The sequence below is a fragment of the Antechinus flavipes genome, chromosome 2, assembly GCF_016432865.1.
Source record: "Antechinus flavipes isolate AdamAnt ecotype Samford, QLD, Australia chromosome 2, AdamAnt_v2, whole genome shotgun sequence".
Classification (NCBI taxonomy): Eukaryota; Metazoa; Chordata; class Mammalia; order Dasyuromorphia; family Dasyuridae; genus Antechinus; species Antechinus flavipes.
Window position 1 is genome coordinate 547,072,569 of NC_067399.1, and position 19,169 is coordinate 547,091,737.

The 19,169-nt window shown below is 35.9% G+C and overlaps 1 protein-coding gene across 1 annotated transcript in view; it reads left to right on the forward strand.

Moving 5' to 3' along the window:
• The window catches only part of ANXA2 (annexin A2), a 56,777-nt gene extending 38,038 nt beyond the window's left edge, over nt 1–18,739 (forward strand). The window contains exons 4-13 of the mRNA XM_051980936.1: nt 1,709–1,803; nt 5,255–5,368; nt 9,329–9,419; nt 10,551–10,630; nt 12,160–12,219; nt 12,916–13,009; nt 14,262–14,357; nt 15,017–15,075; nt 16,528–16,650; nt 18,359–18,739. Coding sequence (XP_051836896.1) covers nt 1,709–1,803; nt 5,255–5,368; nt 9,329–9,419; nt 10,551–10,630; nt 12,160–12,219; nt 12,916–13,009; nt 14,262–14,357; nt 15,017–15,075; nt 16,528–16,650; nt 18,359–18,418 — 872 coding nt within the window. The 3' untranslated portion in view covers nt 18,419–18,739. The remainder of the gene's footprint in view (nt 1–1,708; nt 1,804–5,254; nt 5,369–9,328; nt 9,420–10,550; nt 10,631–12,159; nt 12,220–12,915; nt 13,010–14,261; nt 14,358–15,016; nt 15,076–16,527; nt 16,651–18,358) is intronic.
• The last annotated feature ends 430 nt before the right edge of the window (nt 18,740–19,169 follow it).

The following is a 19,169-nucleotide window of genomic DNA, read 5'->3' on the forward strand; positions in this document are numbered from 1 at the left end:
GATGAATCTTTTTATGAAACTTACTCTGAAATGTTACTGTGCCATTTTTACACTCCCTAGCTTATTCTATTTTTGTTCTTTCTGAACTTTATAATTTATTTTAAAGATCACATTGTACCTTCTCTTTGCTCCGTGACTCTTGAAATAAATGGCCTTTGGCCAAAACCAATAAAATTCTGACCAATGGATTTGTTTTATTACCTACTTTATTATTATTTTTTTAAATCTTAATAGCTTTTTAGTTACAAGTTATATGCATGGGTAATTTTATAGCATTGACAATTGCCAAACCTTTTGTTCCAATTTTTCCCCCTTCCTCCAACCCCCTCCCCTAGATGGCAGGATGACCAGTACATGTTAAATATATTAGAGTATAAATTAAATACAAAATAAATATACATGTCCAAACCATTATTTTGCTGTAGAAAATGAATTGGCCTCTGAAATATTGTACAATTAGCCTGTGAAGGAAATAAAAAATGTAGGCGGGCAAAAATATAGGGATTGGGAATTCGATGTAATGGTTCTTAGTCATCTCCTAGAGTTCTTTCGCTGGGCGTAGCTGGTTCAGTTCATTACTGTTCCATTAGAACTGATTTGATTCATCTCATTGCTGAAGATGGCCAGATCCATCAGAATTGATCATCATTTAGTATTGTTGTTGAAGTATTACCTACTTTAGAGAAAACCGTTTTGAGTTAGATCTTGTTGTATGTAATTATGTTCCATTTGACATCATCATTTCAACTCACCTGTGGTTTGCACAACTATATGGCAGACAGGGCAAGTCATGGCAAAGATTGCCCATCTGTCCCTTCCTTTTTATATGAAGCAAGTCCATATTTAGTCAAGAAAGGTCTTTTGCTTTTTGAATTCTTGAGTTCCTGTGTTCTTAAAGTTAATGGCATCTTGGTGGCATTTCTCATTATATAAAATTGAAAGCTTTCAGATGCTAGGAGGCATTGCTTATCTTTGTAAATACACATGTTCCAATTAAAATAGGTACTAAAATATTTTGGTAGCACTTCAGAACTCCCAATTTAGATTTAATTTAGATTAAAGCACTTATTCTTTTTAATAAAGTTATAAAATTGGTTATTAAAATTGCCTATTGAAGATTAAAAGCAGTAGAACATTTATTTCTCTCACAAAACAATTTAGTCTTTACTAAGTGTGATTTTAATAATCAATTATGCTATTAAAATACAACTGCCATATCGAATCTAAGGCTCATTTGTCATAACAGTTGTTATAATTATAGAAATTATACCTAGCTGCTTATATAGCTATAAACCTGTAATAAATATAAATAATTGTCTCCATTAATACAACTTGCAGCTACTATTCTATTAATCTCACTGTTAAGTGGTAATTTGGCGATCTTCATTTAAAATGCCATTGCATCTTTCTTGTTCAGTCTGATTGCTAGAGCCTCACAAATACACCTCCTACTGATGATTCCAGAAAGCAATTTACGAGTAAAATGTTTCTCCCCATGAGTAATTAAACTGTGTCGTTAGATCTGAAGTTTGAGGCTATCAGAAAAGATGAGACCGTAAAGGAGATGGATTGGATAAGGAAATAGATGAAAGGTAAAAAACTTGGACAACCAAATAGTAATGGCATTTTCATTAGAAAAGTTCAATTTGAAATTCTCTAGATGAGACATAGATACAGAATGCGCTGACCAACTTGTGTTTTTCTACAGGGGTCGATGAAGTTACCATTGTCAACATTCTGACAAATCGCAGCAATGAACAGAGGCAGGACATTGCCTTCGCTTATCAGAGAAGGACCAAAAAGGTATTAAAGATTTTGTGTCTTTATTGTAGGAGTTTGAATGACACGGGATTACTTTTCTTGAGAATAATTTTGGATTTCCCTCAGTTTCAAACAATCACATAAGATTGTTGTTGGATTACAGTTTGTCCAAGGCAATAGAACTTGGAGACAATGTTTTATTCCTTTTTTTATGTTATTAGAAACTTCTAAGCAAATCCTAAAGGACTTTAGGATCCATTAGTAGAAATTCTATTTCTCTCCTAAATGAAAAACAGAATTTCTAATGCTTGGGGAGAAAGGATTTATACATTTTTGCTTGGGGAACTAGGATTTAGCATTTCTTTGTTGAGTAGAATTATATGGTAGCTCTTAGAGCTGAAAGGGACCTTAGAATCATTTTACAAATGAGGAAACTGAGATAAAAAGAAGTTAAATGATATATTAAAGGACCACATGGGTAATAAATGATGGAATTAAAATTTGAACCAGCACCTCAGATTCTAAAGGCAGTGTTCTTCCCAGCATACCATGCCATCTTATTGAGCTTCAAAATGGCATTTTTGTTCCCCCAAAAGAGCTACTAGGTTACTTTTTTTTCCATTAACCTACCTAGAACTAACCATTAGCTCACCCAGGGAGCTTTTAAAGAGATCCACAAGGACATACACACACAACCTCTAGTTAAGGTGTTTTGTATATTTTTGTCTGTGGTTTTGAAATAACCAAGTGCTTATTCACCTTTTACTTTGTTGTAGTTTGGCAGTTTTTATTTTTAATGTTTTATTTTTAACTTGTTATTTAGAGAACCTGATTTATTCTTGGGCAGGGTAGTAAATGCAGCTTCCTGCAGCTCACCCTTGACTTCTCCCAGGCAGGTTTTCATTCCTAACAGTGGTCTAAATGAAACAAAGCAACCTTTGCTTGGATGCAAGGGAAATAAAGTGTCTGGGACTCCATAGGGTCTGATGTGGGACTGATGTGACTATAAGACATCTTTGGGAAGTAGCCAACTCTTGATAACATTCCCTCTTTCTGGAGTAGTTGAAAGTAGCATAAACAGGGGAACTGGCTTCCTTTGTCTTCTATGCATTACAATTCCTCTGGAGCTAAGCTTTTATTAATCTGTCTTGGTAGAGTCTAGGTGCATGTTTTCTTTCTCTTGTTCCCTGAAGGAATCTGTGAGCAGAGAGAATCTCTCTCTTCAGAAAACGTCCTTGTCATGCTCTCTGAAACATGCCATCTTATTGTGTCCCTTTCTTGGGGTGCATACATGTCAACTGTAGGTCCAAATTTCCAATTACTCAGCTGCTGAATGGGGAGCAGCTTTAACTTAGCTTGGAGGAAAGTGTCATGAGGCCAAAAATTTACAGCTGCGAGACCCTCAAAAGGAATCTCCTTACCGTTGTAGATAATTGAATATGCTCATTGACCTCAGAGATGTCACTATGTATAGGGAGAGCTTACTAATAGCAACACACACAGTTACATTGATTCTTAGTTTCTCTTAGTACTAGGCTTGGCAGACCTACTTAATCATGGTAGGATTATTTACCAGGCTTTTAGAGACCTGTGAGTTGTATTTGCTTCCTCTACAAAGATAGCTTTGTCTGTCTCCTTCCCCCTCCCAAATCTCTTTCTCTTTGCTGAGGAAACTTTTCATCTCTGATGAAAAGGATAACAAACACTTTGAAACAATTTCTGGAGGGAGTAGGTACTGGGAACAAAACTATACTGTATCAAATTGGTATCAAATCAAGAGAAAAAAACAAAGGCTCCTACAATGTGGAGAGAATTCTGTGAGAATGCGTCTCTGTCCTTTTCTTGTAAAGGTGACAGAATTAATAAATATATCTCTAATACCAGAAATATAGTACCAGAAGCAGACAAAAATAAGGGAGGATAGTATGGGAAGAGAATAGAGAGAAAATATTGTCTAAATCTCAGTTTTATCATTCCCCAGAGGAGACCATCCCAATGAAAAGACTTTGGTGTTAGAAAGCAAACAATAATCTTTCAAATAGTCATAATTTGCTTCTTATGCACTGATTTGCATATAGTACATTTGAAAGAACACTCAATTCGGAGTCAGAGAACCTAGGTTGAAATCCTAGTTTCTATTTCTTACTATTGGTGAGAGGTTGATCAGATATCTCAGGAAAGCTTTTCTCTGAATTTTTCAAATTATCTGATTGGAAATCTGGCCCTGGAGTTCTCTTTATACACATTTCCACACTCCCACAAGCCTCTGTAAAATGAAAGGCTTTGGCCAGAAGTGGGACAAAGTAATTTCTAAGCATTCTGTTGAATGCTGTTGATAGGACTAAGGCATAGGTAGGAGAGAAGAAAGGAAGGAAGAGGAAGGGAGAGACTCATTGAAAGAAGCTCACTTCTTTGAAGTTTTTAGTCAGATAGTGCCAATATCTTTGTCTTCCTTTATTGATCTAAGCTATATACCAGAAATAGCTTTCCTCTGCAATTAAGCTCCTCCATGAGACCCAGTCTAAAATAAAGGGACATCTTTTAGCCATAGCCTTTGCATCCTTATAGAAGAGCAGAGGGATTGCTCTTCATTGCCGAGAACTCTGCTTTGTAACTCTCCAGTTCATTCAGAAGCAAGAGCCTTCTTGATTTTGATTCTTTTTTTATTAGGCAGTTGTTTCAGTGGGCACCTACCATCTAACATGGTTTCAAGGAAAAACTGCTTTTGCTGACTTTGGGGCATAGGGAGCAAAGAGCCAAGCGTAACATCTGATGCTCTCTAGCATAGCTGTGGTTCTGGGCTGCTTCAAGTGAATGAGTGGTGGGTGTTAGGTACCTGGCATCTCTTTGTAGGTACAGCTAAGACACCCCACGTAAGGCGTAAAAGAATGTGAAATGGACTTCACTCTATCTCCTTTTGTCTTTAGGATGAACAGGTCTCAGAGAAAAGATCCATTGACAAATTTTTATGGTCTCCTGGTCAAAAAAGTATCATAGGACCATAGACCTGGAGTAGAACCTATATTATGTAGGGACTTTCTAATCTAAGTAGCCTCCTGCTTAGCAAAGATGCTTGAATCTTAGGAAACGTGAGAATATAGTGATGTCTTTATAGCTTTCAGGAATGAAATACAATTTTCTCATCCCTTTACTGACAAGAAGGAAAACAATGCATTATCTACCCTAATTCTCTTTACACTTTTCCCATTGGATTTTGAGGAACTTTTGCAGAAGAACAGTCTGCTGGTCTTTGGATTTCTAGCATCTACCTATCTTGAAGGGAAAACGAAAGAAGTGGAAAATAAATATTCTCAGCTATGACCCCTCAGAATAGTCGTGATATTATAAAATATGTTTGTGTGTTTCATCTAGAGGTATAAACTGCCTTAAAATGGATTTATCTTACCATTCTTTTAATCATATGTTTGAAAAGCAATGCTTGCTGTTAACTTGAAGTTCACCATGATTTCCTCCCCTTTTCTACCCAAAAAAGGAACTTGCATCAGCACTGAAATCTGCCTTATCTGGCCACCTGGAAACAGTGATTTTGGGCCTTTTGAAGACACCTGCTCAATATGATGCTTCGGAGCTGAAAGCTTCCATGAAGGTAAACAAGCAGATTTAATCTAAATCAAAGTCTACCATTAATATTGGGAATTGCTTTTTTTTCTCCCCCTTCCTTAGTATAATTAGGTGATTTTTCAGTTTTGTTGAATTCTCCCATTTGGAACCTTTTTTTCTTGAATGAACTGAAGATATAGGGCCTGGGATTTGTACCAAAAATATTTCAATTCCTTTTTTTAAACTCTAAAGAAATTTCATGATGCTGAGAAGTCAGTTACCAGCTGCTACTGCTTGGCACCTGGGCAATTGCTGTACCATTTGGAAAACTACTTCCTTGATTACACTTCCTCCTTTAAGAAATGTTTTGTGCTTTTAAAGTAAAAGTTAAACACATAGGAGGTCCTCACTGAGGCTAAAAAAAAATTCTGCCTTACTATTTCATAGATTCACTATATCTACTTCCCTGCTAGTGAAAAAAAAAATAAAAATGGAGAATTTTAAAATTAGAAGGTATTTTAGAGTTAGTCTATATGGAATCCCTCATTTTCAAACTGAGACCTTAGTGAGGACAAATAACTTGAGCTGGATTATATTTTATTTAACAGAAGAAGTTAGGAATAGAATGGGAATAAGGATTCTCCTAAATTTGTTCATTCCTTCATTTATTTGTTCATTCTGTGAAATTTTTTAAAGTGGCAAGCAGGAGAAATTTATATTCTATTATATTCATATTATATTCTGCTAGGGGGAAACAGCATAGATAACAAAATACAAATGAAAGCAGAATAAGCATAGAATATTTACTGGGGAGAGGGCATGACATGATGAGATTCAGGAAGCATTGCATGTAAGTGGTGACACTTGAACAGAATTTTGAAGAAAATTATGGTTTCTAAGAAATAAAGGTCAGGAAGGAGTAAAACAAGGCATGGGAAACAGCCTGGAAAGTCATGGAGACTGGACATGAAATATTCTGTATGAAGAAAATAGGCCAGTTTGGCTTAAACTTGGAGTATGTGCAAACATACAGTAAGGCTGGAGGAGAAGAGTTCTAAATGCCAAAGAAGAGTTTTTACTTTAAAATAGGGGCTGTAGGGAGCCACTGGTACTTCTGTGGATGGAGTTTTCAGGTCATGGATGCACAATGGCTTGAATTATCTTTTTATTTTTATTTTTTCTTGAGCAAAGAAAATCTTTGTAAATTTCTAGCATAATTTTCAAATTAAATTTATTATATGTATCCTATCAAATGAGATAATAATTATAAAATTCTAAGTTGCCTGGAACATAGGTAGCACTATATAAATGTTACTTGTTTATTATATTGTTGTTATGATTATCATTATCATTCACTTCCTCTCCTCCAGTTGGGTGTAATTCATAGCCAACTACTTTCTGTTGTCTATTAGTAAATAATTATAAGAAGCTTGACCAGGAATTTTACCAAAAGTCATTATAGCTTACTTAATAAAAATATTATGATTACTATATGTATATTATATACATATACATATATATATATATAGATAGATAGATAGATAGATAGTGTGTGTGTGTGTGTGTGTGTTGTGTGTGTATTTAGTGGGTATATGACATATAGTCTGGCCAACCACAAGGTAGTTGGGTAATCAAATGCTGCCCTCTGCTGCTATAAGTAGATATAACTTGTACAATTCAAGAAAAAATCTATTTCTCATTTTATTCTGTGCTTTACTGCTTTTGTGGGCTTTTAATATTCCTGAATTGCCAAGAGGACAATCTGCAGGCCTGTCACCAGAGCAGTGACCAGTGTCATAGTTCAGTTCTTTTCTCAAGAGAGTAAACTGGAATATGAGTTAGCCTGCCTAGTGAAGATGTATTTCTTGAGAACTAGAGCCTAAAAAAAAAAATCAGTTCTATTATAAATATCTGATTGTTAAATTCATCTTTCCTTACAATGTTGAAACTCATCTCAGGCATCTCCCTCTTGCTTTCCCTCCATCTTTTCCTATTTTTCTCCCTTTCATTCTTTCCCTTCCCTTCCCTCCTCTCATTTTCTCTCCTTTTGCTTTCTCTCTCGTCTGTTTCTCTCTTTTTACCTTTATCTTTCACTCATTTCCTTCCTCTTCTCATTCTCCTTTCCCTTCTTCTCTCTAATATCATCTACATTTTCTAATTAGTCTACAATCCATCAGAATGTCTTAAAGGAATGAAATTTCAACAAGATTTAATTGATTCTTCTTGATAAATATCATATCTGAAATTTGAGCCAGGAAAAACACAGAGGAACGGAAGATGTAGCCAGCCATATGGAGGGTTTTTCTTACCATCAGCACATTTGGCTGGTTTATACTAAATCTTTTCATCATGAATTCATTTGCTGATACTTATACTTTGTTGTGTTGGAAACTAGACACTACCATTTTTGTAATTTCTCAAAAATTAAAGGCTAATGAAAAGTAACACTGGGTGAAAATCTTTGACCCTTTTCCAGTTCTTTCTTTGGTGATTGTGGCTGAGCCCTACATTGAAAAGTATGAAATTTGAAATGACAGTGTTGGCTGTATCACCTTTGAGGACAGTCTACTTTGCCTTCTTGAAGTAACAATATCCCTAGTGTGTCACTATCAACATTGCCCCCACAGTAGGAATCGTGGGCAGCCTTATGAAAAAGCCAAGCTGTTATTTAATTTTTGAAGTATTCCAAGTTAACCCAAGACACATAAACTCTGTTGATGTTCCAGAAACATTTCAACCTAGAGAGTTCAGAGACTGCACAGATTAAGTCCAAATAATAGAGACAAACGAGTACCTTCTAAGGTCCTTGCTTTTTTCTCAACCTTAAGACAGAGCATATTTACAATGGTAAAGGGCTTCATTGTTTCAGTCCACATTTCTGTCAACCTTGAAAATGAAAAGATGCTATCCGATTGTGTGTCCTGAGTTACTTGATCCTCATTTTTCATCACTCATTTGTGTAGAGATAGGGATGTTTTGTGAAAGATAAATGGTTGTTTACATATTACTCTTGCAGTTGCCATAGAATTTTAGGGAGGAAGTTTTTGCTTTATCAGATGTCACAGTCTTAATAAGATGTCTTGAAATCCTGAAGGTAGAGGTGTTAGCTGGTGAAACGGGATAAGTTCAAAATTTAAAATTAGCCATTGACCAGTTGCCCAAGGCTTAGCATATGGTACTTGAGCATATCTGGGGGGCAGCTGAACTCTAATAGAGTTTAATTAATAGCTGACACTCTTTTCATGTGGATAAGTAATTTTCTTATTGTATTAACACCTTATAATTGATTTACATTTTCAACAGTATTCATTCTGTGTAGTTCAAAGCAATATTTCTATATTCAGTTTTACTTTAGCTTCATAGAATGGCAAGTATTCAAGGACCTGATTATTAAATCTTGACTTTGATCACAAAGCAGGCTTTGAAATACATGTTTCATCATGTCCTTTCAACCAGTCTGGCTAAATCAAAAGTGTATGTATTAAATTTGAATACATCATCTTTCCAATTCTTACTCCTTAATAAAATGTTGGTGTCTGGCTTTATTTGACACTTCATTATTTCCTTTTGCTCCTCTAAAGTGCCTGAAGAGTGCATAATAATTAAGGGGAAGAGGCAATGCAAGTATAACATTTTTAACATTAATCCAATTTTTCATTTAAAGCTTGTTTTATTATACCCCTTTTTCTGGTATAAAAGTTTATTTGAATCTAAGAGGTTGATATCATAACATCACCTATGTTTCTTTTGCATAAAATGCCTGAAAAATATTTTTTAAGAGATGGGGGATAAACATGACTATCTGAAGAAAACTGTCCAGATTCTCTCTCAGAAAGACAGAAAAAAATATTGGGGAGGTGAGATACTGGAGTCTATGCAGGTGTCTTTTACTATAGCCATGTGATTCACAAGTATGTCCGCCAAAGGAGATAGAAGTAACTGCCTGACTCTTAATGCTTAGATCTTGATGGTTTCCCAATACCTAATTCTGATCTTGCCATTATAGGGCTTGGGTACTGATGAAGATTCCCTCATTGAGATCATCTGTTCACGAACAAACCAGGAACTCTATGAAATTAACAAAGTCTACAGAGAAAGTAAGTGAGCTCTTTTTCTGTAATTAAGTTAAGCCCCTTCAGCTCAATCTTCCTGAATATATAATGGAAAAGTGGGACAGTGAGATGGCCAGAATAAACTCTTGCTGAATGGCCTGTGCCTTTGATTATGCCAGGGAGAATTTTTTCAAAATATATTAATTTTGTTTTTAAAATTATCTAAGCACTTTGCTTCTTCCTCACTTCCTGACTTTTGGACTTTTCTCTGCATATCCAAAGGGTAGGCAGAAGGGAAATTAGATAAAGCAAAAATTAATCAATTTTACATTCTTATTAGTAGCTGTATCAGAGCCAGCAGGGCATAATGGATATTAGCTTCACAACTAGGAAGATCTGGATTCAAGATCTGCCTTTGACATGCATTGGTTCCATGAACAAGTTACTGAACTTTTCAGCAGTGCTCTGAGCAAAATTCTAAGTTATGTGAGTCATCAAGGTGGTCCAGAGGATAACATGCTGAATCTGCAGTCAGGAGGATCTGAGTTAAAATTTGCCCTCAAACAACATCAGTGTCATGGAGAATTGGACATAGCTGAAATGACTGAACAACAATAACAACAAAAGTTTTGGAGAAAGGGCCAGCCTGTGTGGGTAGAGAGAACTCTCATCTAAGAGTTCACAATACTGAAAAAATCATAGTTCCTATCCCTTTCCCTGTTAGTATTAAAGATTTGGTGGGGTCAACTGGATGACACTGGCCCTGAAGTAAGAGGACCTGAGTTCAAATCTGGCCTCAGACACCACTGTTTGACCCTGGACAAGTCACTTAACTCTGATTGTCCCCCCCAAAATAATTTGATGGGGAGGAACTTTTAATTTGAATGAAATAATGTTTTTGTGGTATATGGAACTTCTATTTGCTGTTGATTTCAGATTTGATCCAACCCTTTCAGTCCTTTATTACTAAAAGTGACAAACCAGTTCTGACTCCAGGAGGATAAAAATCTCCTTTCTTAATAATTGGGTATTGCTTTAGGGGCAGAGTATGATATGTTCATTATCCTGGTTAAGTTGGGATTGTCAAAGCCTCAGCATCAGCCAGAACTACAGAGGTCAGTGGAGGAGTAGACAAGGAGGCAGGAAATGTAAAAACCTATTGACTTTCTTTTCAAGTGTACAAGACCGAGTTGGAGAAGGACATTATTTCGGACACATCTGGTGACTTCCGCAAATTGATGGTTGCCCTGGCAAAGGTTAGTTTCTTTCAGCATATTTCTCTGCCCTTGTTTTTCTAACTCCCTTGGCCAGACCCATGCCTCATTTCGTGACTGGGAGTGAATTAACTAAATCCTCCAGGGCCTGCTGCTTTCCTGACAGTAGGTTTATACTGTCACTGCAGAGTTGTCATTTTCATATAATAGGATTTCTTATCCTGAGAAACAGCCTGGGTTAGTGGACTTGGGGAACAGAAGGGGAATAAGTAACTCCCGAGGCCCAACTGGGCTTTGCCAGACCTTGTTTGGGTGACTTTAGGAAGGTCACTTTGCCTCTTTCCAGGTGGGCTCCCAGAGCCCCCTCACAAGGTTGTACACTCTCATTGGGTTCACCTGAACTCACTCCTCAGGAGAGAAAGGAATGACCAGACACGGCTTGGAGGATTTACACATATGGTCCTGTGCCTGGTGTTGTTGGTTGTTGTAAATCAGTTTGAAAATGCAAGTACAAGGCATTGTTGAAATGCAAAGTATTATCACCTATAAGCCTGAATTGTGTTGAGAATGCAATTTAAAAGCCTAAGAACCAGTAGAAGGAATTGAAGTTAGTTTCCCTGGGACCATCAGAATGAAATGATTAGTGCTCTGCTTTTTAGACCCTACCAAGCATCCTTATCATCTCCCTACAGCCGTGCTTTCTGACTCTTGTCTCCTATCTATACTTCATCCCCTATATCAAACTGATCTTTCTCAAATGTTACTTTTGTCATATCATGTTTCTGCTCAAGAACTTCAGAACCGATCTAAATGAAATGCAAATCTACAAAATCAGAGTTTTTCTTTCCCTCCTTTTTTATCAATCTGATCTCACCCACCTTATCTAATCACAGTTTTCCAACATTTATTATTCTACACAGTATATTGAGAAGCAGTGTAGTTTGTTGGACAGAGTCAGAAAGACAGGTTCATGTCTCTAGCATATGGTGGTTATGTGTTCCCGGGTGAGTTACTTCAATTCCTCAGTGTCTCAGGAAACCCTTTGAGATTATAGATTGCAGAATAGATTCCTGGTTGTAGTAATAGAAGGAATTTCCTTATTGTGAGAACCTTATATCATTAAAAATTATAGATCTAGTTCCAAATGTTATATATGGTAATGTCAGGATGATTACATGCTCAGACTTACTTTATCTTGTTCTTCCTTCTTGTTCTGTCCATCCTTTAGAATCTAACACACATCTCACCCTAATTCGCATATATTTATTTTTCTGCTACTATGTGTTAGATCTGAGGATACTTCAATATATTAAAGATTTGTGATTGCTTTAGGTATTCCCTTCACATTTGCAAATCAGGACTCCTTTACTATTTCATAGGCAGCTTTTGAAAGTTTCTGAAAAGTCTGTTTCCTGGAATCAGTTTGGAAACTTTGGGGTTTCAGAAATGAAAAGTGGATAGTCTCTGTCATCAAAGAGATTATAATATAATGGGGAAGGCTGGTTTTAAACATTCTCATTTGTATTACAATTATATGTGTTTACATATTTCATATATGATTTTTTGAATAGGGTAAAAGAGCAGAAGATGGCTCTGTGATTGATTATGAGCTAATTGACCAAGATGCTCGGGTAAGTAACACTGTAGACATTTTTTTTGGCTAGGTGTGCCTTATAAAAGTATATTTGCTGCAGACAAAGACCCATGTAATAATAATAATAGCTAGCTTTTATATAGTACGTCAGGTTTTCAAAATGCTATATGTATGTCAGTACTTAATATTGGGAGATGAGGTTACTCCGAATAAGGAATTGACAAAGAGGTTGGGACTAGAGCCGATTTATTTTCTAGTGAATATTACCCTTATTTTGAAGGAGGTCTAAGAATCCTTCAAAATACAAAAGAGGTTCATTTTTACTTTAAAATTAAATATATGACATAAATCACTCTTAGGAGAAGGTTGGAAAGTGAAGACGAGTTACATGTTTAAAAAAAAAGTAATAGAATATTGTGTTTTGTTGTAATTATTCAGGTAGATTGCATTATGATGTTCTCTCTTCATAAATGATCTGTATTTCTTCCTTCTTTCCTTTTTCCTACCCTTTCCTTTCCCTTTCTTTCTTTCCCCCCTCTTTTTCTCTTTCCTTTTTACCATTTTTCTACTCTAACCCACTAATAGAAGTCATCAGTTTTTATTTGGATTTATATCATAAGGTTTTCTTCTGGTTTTGCTCTTTGAGAACTTTTAAAAATATAAAGTCTGTATTAAGTTATTATGACGCTTTGCCTGGTGAGATGACTTAAATCTGCTTTGATTATGTGTATAGGAACTCTATGATGCAGGAGTGAAGAGGAAGGGAACTGATGTCCCTAAATGGATCAGTATTATGACTGAGAGGAGTGTGTGTCACCTCCAGAAAGGTACTGTGTTCACCTTTTCTAACATATGAGTCAAGTTAGATTTTGTGCTTGAGGCTCACCCAAGACTGGGGGAGAGCCAGGGTGAGGCAAGATTTGGGGGGTTAGGGGTCCTTCTGCTCATCCATTCCCATTAGTCAGTCATCAAGTACTTATTAGGCAACTAGCGTGCATTCCCACTGGCCCCACCACTTTTTGACCTTTTCCATCCAAAAATATGTTAGGGGTTAAAAGTTTCTTTGGCCTCTTTTCCCTTTCTTCTTCCAACTTTTCCATTTTTTAGCATCTTGAATAAAACATTCAAGGGTAGCTAGGTGGTGCAGTGGATAGAGCACCATCCCTGAAGTCAGAAGGACCTGAATTAAAATTTGCTCTCAGACACTTAATGCTTCCTGGCTGTGTGACCCTGGGCAAGTCACTTAATTCCAATTGCCTCAACAAAAAATAAAAAAAATAAAACATTCAGTACTTAAATCATATATTTCTGTACTACAAATAAATATAAGGAAACACATTGACCAGACATTATCAGAGAGAAGCAGCATGTCTGAGTGGATAAAGGGCTGAACTTGAACCTTGGAATATCTGGATTTAGATCCAGCACCTGATATTTACTAGCTGTGTAACTTTGGGCAAGTTACTTAACTTCAATGAATCCTGTCTTCTCATTTATAAAATGAGAGCTGGCACTAGCTGGCTTCTGAGATACCTTGTAGCCCTAAATTTGTGATCCTCTGATTTGAATTAACTGCTTTTACTGTGCATTGAACTCAGTTTTTTGTGGAAGAGAGATGGATGAGCAGGCCTTTAAAATTATAAATTATATCAGATCTTTCTGATAGCAGTACTCTTTGTGGATCTGTACCTGTGATTTCATCGGAATAGAGAGTTTCCTCCCCTCTATGGGAACTCTCTACATGAATGCAAGTCTGTAAATTCCCTTTAAGTTAGAGAGTTTCCTAGGATTCCAAGAGCTAAAGTGGTCACTCCTTGGTAAGAATCCAGAGACATGATGCTAATTCAGTTCTCCCTCTGTTTCCCAGTTGAGGGTAAACACCTTGGGACAAGAACTGGCTTTGCTTTTGTATTTTTATCCCCAGCACATAACCCAGTTCCTGGTACTTAGTAGGTGCTTGATATTTTTTGAATAAATACTCGGTGCCATTTCTCTGCCTCCAGGATGTGATTGATTGATAATTTTGATTTAGCTTATGGAAGGCTTCTGTTATTCTAATTCTTTTTCTCTTTCTTAAAGTATTTGAAAGGTACAAGAGCTACAGCCCTTATGACATGTTGGAGAGTATCAAGAAGGAGGTCAAAGGAGACCTCGAAAATGCTTTCCTCAACCTGGGTAAGCAAATATATGTTACATGGCTCCATTTTACCTTTCCTGAAACAATCTAAAGTCTTAGGACTTAATCAGCTCTGCCAATTTAGATGGATAATTGGAAGTTCTTACTCTGAATGTGAATGATTTTTGCACTGAAGAAAGAGAAAAGAGTTATAATTTAGAAGATTTCTTCACTGTGGCTTTCTATAATCAACATCATTATCATACCACCTTACATTATATGTAGTGCTTTCCATCACTTAAAGTACTTTTATATCCATTATCTCAATTTATGGATATTATGTAAGGACATTAAACTGAACGAGACTTGTTATAGTAAGACTGGAAATCTTGGAGGTGGGGACAGGAGGAAAGGGGAGAATAATAGTAAAAGAAAAGAAGACCCTGTTATTGAAAGAGATTTTTCACTGTCTATATATTATCTGTATTCCCTGATATTTAGGTGTCTTTGGTGATTAGTGTCAGTCTTGGGATAAGCATGTACAATTTTCTGATTCCCATCAGACATTTCTATTTTAAAATATATTTTAGTAAAGCAAACCTATTTTGTAATATAATCCTTTCTAGTTTACTCAGCAGGAATAAGACCATTTCATTCTTAGGTTTTGTAGATAGATAGGCAGTTGCACCAAAAGTCTGACAATTTCTTCTTCCTGCAGTTCAGTGCATTCAAAACAAGCCTCTGTATTTTGCTGACCGACTTTATGATTCCATGAAGGTAAGAGCAACTGGTTACTCGGTTTCAGACTTGTGCTACTTGGTCTCTCTACTTTCCTTGACCACAGCTTTTTCTGTGATTTTTCAAGAAGTATGATGCCTTTGATAAAAAAAAGGGAACTCATTGGATAGAGTTAGGAATCAAGACGTACAACACTCATGTGTTTGCAATATGTCATACAAACTATAGCTATCCAATTTTGAGTGATATATAGTATAAAAAATTTTTGAGTGTAGTATTTTTTAAATTAAAAGCTTTTTATTTTCAAAACATATGTATAGATAATTTTCGACATTCACCCTTGCAAAACTTGGTGTTCCAAATTTTTTTTTCTTCCTTCCTCCTATTCCCTCCCTTAAACAGCAAGTAATCGAATATATTAAACATGTGCAGTTCTTCTGTACATATTTCCACAGTTATCATGTTACACAATAAAAATCAGATCAAAATGGAAAAAAAATCAGAAAGCAAATAAAATGCAAGCAATAAAAAAATTATAATACCAGCATAGTATTTGTTTAAAAAAATTAACCAAAAAACTGAAAGCGAGTAAGTGGCCTGTTGATCATTATTCCCTTGGCTTCCTCTTACTTATAGAATAAAGTATCTTATCTTGATGCTCTAAGTCCTCTATCATGAGGCTCTAACTTTTTAAGCTTATTGATCACCCATGCTTTACAGGGCATGAAATTTTTGTTTCATTCAATTTGTCTAGTTACTGTTCCCTAGTTTGTCTAATGCTTTCTCATACTTTTGCTGTCTTTTAGCTTGAATTGTCTCCACTTCTATTTCTGTATATCTGAATCCTCCCCAACTTCTGAAACTTTTATCCACTCATATCTTTGCTTAAAGCTTTCCCTTAGTATGAATATCCTTTATGCAGAAATGATTTGTTCCTTTCCTGGACTTCTCCAACATTGACTGTTGGTTTTACTCATATACCTCATCATATAACTTGTATTTGTGTATATTTTCTCTCCCCTATTAATTAATGGGTAAACTCCTCAAGACAGAAACAATGTTTTATGTTTCTTTTTATATAACATCACATTTCCATATTAGGTGCTCAGTAAATATTTATTCAATCAGTGAATGAATAAGGGCAGCTGGGTGATAAGTGGTTAAAGCACCATCCTTGGAGTCAGGAGGACCTGACTTCAAATATGACCTCAGATATTTAATGGCTGTGTGACTCTGGGCAGGTCACTTAACCTCAATTGTCCTCCCCCCAAATCAATGAATGACTACAGTTGGTTTTTGAATACATTTAATCCTGGAATGCATTATTTTCTAAGGAGCTCATTTTTCTTTGTAAAATTACTTGTCATAATTTTGTTATCTCTTTTGATAAGGGACTTAGCATCCTTCTATGAGCAAGGAGACCCTTTTAAATTGCTTTTTGATGATAATGTTTTCAGTGAATTGTAACTTCTGATGTAAACTTGACTGTAGGGCAAGGGGACCCGTGACAAAGTCCTGATCAGGATCATGGTCTCTCGCAGTGAGGTGGACATGTTGAAAATTAGATCTGAATTCAAGAGGAAGTATGGAAAATCTCTGTATTATTTCATTCAGGTAAGTCTGGAAGCGTGTACTTTTGACCTGCTTTGTATGCTTTCTAAGAGCCTTATTCTGCTGGATTGTCTTAAGGGATACCTAAGGAAGATAGCAGGGGAATAGCAGGTACAATAGTACCTTTTACATTGTAGGAAATTGTTTTAATTAGTTCCATCATCCTTCTCTTAAACAAGAACAGTTTTCTTTGTGGGTCTCAAAGTTCTTCCCTAACAAGGTCTCATAGAAAATACTATAAACTTGCTTCATTGAAAATACAAATAAAAATAGAAGTTTTTTGGGGGGAAGGGGAATAGTTCATTTTAAGGGCCCCTCTATCTAAAACCTCCTAACAGTCCATATTCTAGTTCTTTGAGAACCAGACAGATGACAGTTGTCTTTTGTGGACATATGTAAAAACAATATGGAAGAATCAAACTATATTGAAGAATAATACTATTAGGTTAACATTGATTTGGCTATGCTATAATCCTTTACAGTGATAACTGATTTTGATAGTGATGGACCTGGAGTTATTTCAAGCTCCTTAGATGCCTTCTGGATCATCAAAAATAGATTCATTACATTTCATTTTAGGTATATTTTGTTATTTTCCAGTCATTTGGAAATTTGTAATACCATATAACATTATGACAACTCTCAGTTAACCAGAATATTTAATCAACTAGAGTATTCTATTCCCAAGGCAAATCAATACATATCTCATTATCAATACATCTCCCACTCATTAAAAATGAGTGAGCATTTTATACATAAAGAAATAATATCCCTGTGTCATTGTGGTACCGAGATATACTTTCTGGAAGATTCAGCAATTTTTTAAATTGTAAAATAGGGATTAGTACAAAAGAATTTGGAGATGGATAGTATATGCAGGTCTTCCATTAGAGGTTCTGTAAAATTTTTACTAGAACTAGGGAAGAGATTAGAGAGAGAGTCAGTTTGTTCCAGAAATGATTTTAGGGATCTGCCATTAGGCATAATTGAGAAAAAGTAAAAAAGTCTCTCTTTGTGGCCCCTGAGTTCAGACAAGGAAAGTTGCATCATCATCATCATCATCAGCCCCTTGGCTGCTCTAAGAGCAAGGCATTTTTCTTCTGTTGCATAAGATCATTTCATCACATTTTTCTCATTCTGGAGCATTTACTTTTATCACCATATTATGGAATGGATCCCAAGGATGAAGAAGCATGGTGTATTGACCTTTACAGAGTACAATTATGACAAGATACCGAGACCTAGCTCAAAATCGTAGTGTCCATGTCAACTACCCCAACAGTATTCAAGACACAAAACTCCATAGCTGTTTTCAACCCTTGACAACTTTTGATTTGTCTATCTTGAATGTAATCTCCATAACCTAGTTAAATGTTGCTATTGTGAAACAAAAATTTTTTAAAAATCATCTGGCCTTAGGTTATATCTATTTTTTATTCTTTATTCCTTAAGGTCTTTAAATACCTAATTGTCCCTTTTAGTCACTCTCTTTTATCAGCAAGGACTGGAAGTGAATAATAGTGTGGGACTCAAGGCTACTTCCCTGAATCCCTTTATTTGAGATACTCTTAGGGTTTAAAATACTCTCTGATTCCTGGGCTTGCTTTGGCAATGTGATGGGAGGGCCTAAAACTAGGGCATTTTTGAAGCATCCTGTGGGCTCTTTATTGTGTCTTAACATCTCCTTTTCTTTTCTTTCATGACATTGTAGCAAGACACAAAAGGAGACTACCAGAAGGCACTCCTGTATCTGTGTGGAGGCGATGACTAAAAGCCACATGGAAAGAAATGACCAAAGCAGTTGTAATAGCCAGAAACAATGCTTTCTGCTCTTCCCCCTTGTAATTTTAGAAAATCAACTTGTGGTAACTTGCAACTAACAGTAACTCGTATTAGTCCTTATTAGGGTGATGTTATTTGCTTTCTTGTACTTTTTTAGTCATGTATTCTTTGCTTGCCTTTCCTCAAGTTTTCTCCTTAGCCAAAGGAATGAACATTCTAAGGGAATGGAAGTGAAATTCTGATGTGAAACACTTGGCTTGTTGTGTACTGTGTCGTCTAAAAACAAATAAACTGAATTTTTACTTTAAAACCTATCTTGTTGCTTTTGCTTTCAAATACAGAATTAAAAACTAACAGATCACCTTTTGAAAGGGATTATTCAACATTGTGGCTTTCTCTATTCAGTAATCCTGTGGGGAAATGTTTAGTAGAAAAAAAAGCCTTTCTATGAAAGGTGATGACTAAGGAAGGCCAAAACATTGTCAGCCGCAACACCCCCAACCCCTGCAAAATTTTTTCCTAATGTGAAATCTGGTATAAATGAACATATCAGAAAGCTTTCATTATTTCTAGGAACTGGATGTGGAATTGGAAAGGGGCCAAATAACCTTCTTACTTTGGTGATGTTGGGATGTTGCACTTATGGGTGAGTTGTACAGATACGAATTTTGAGTTCTTTTCTTTTTATATTTTTTTCTATTTGCCTCTCTGTATCGTATTCTTTCCCCTCCCTTGCAATC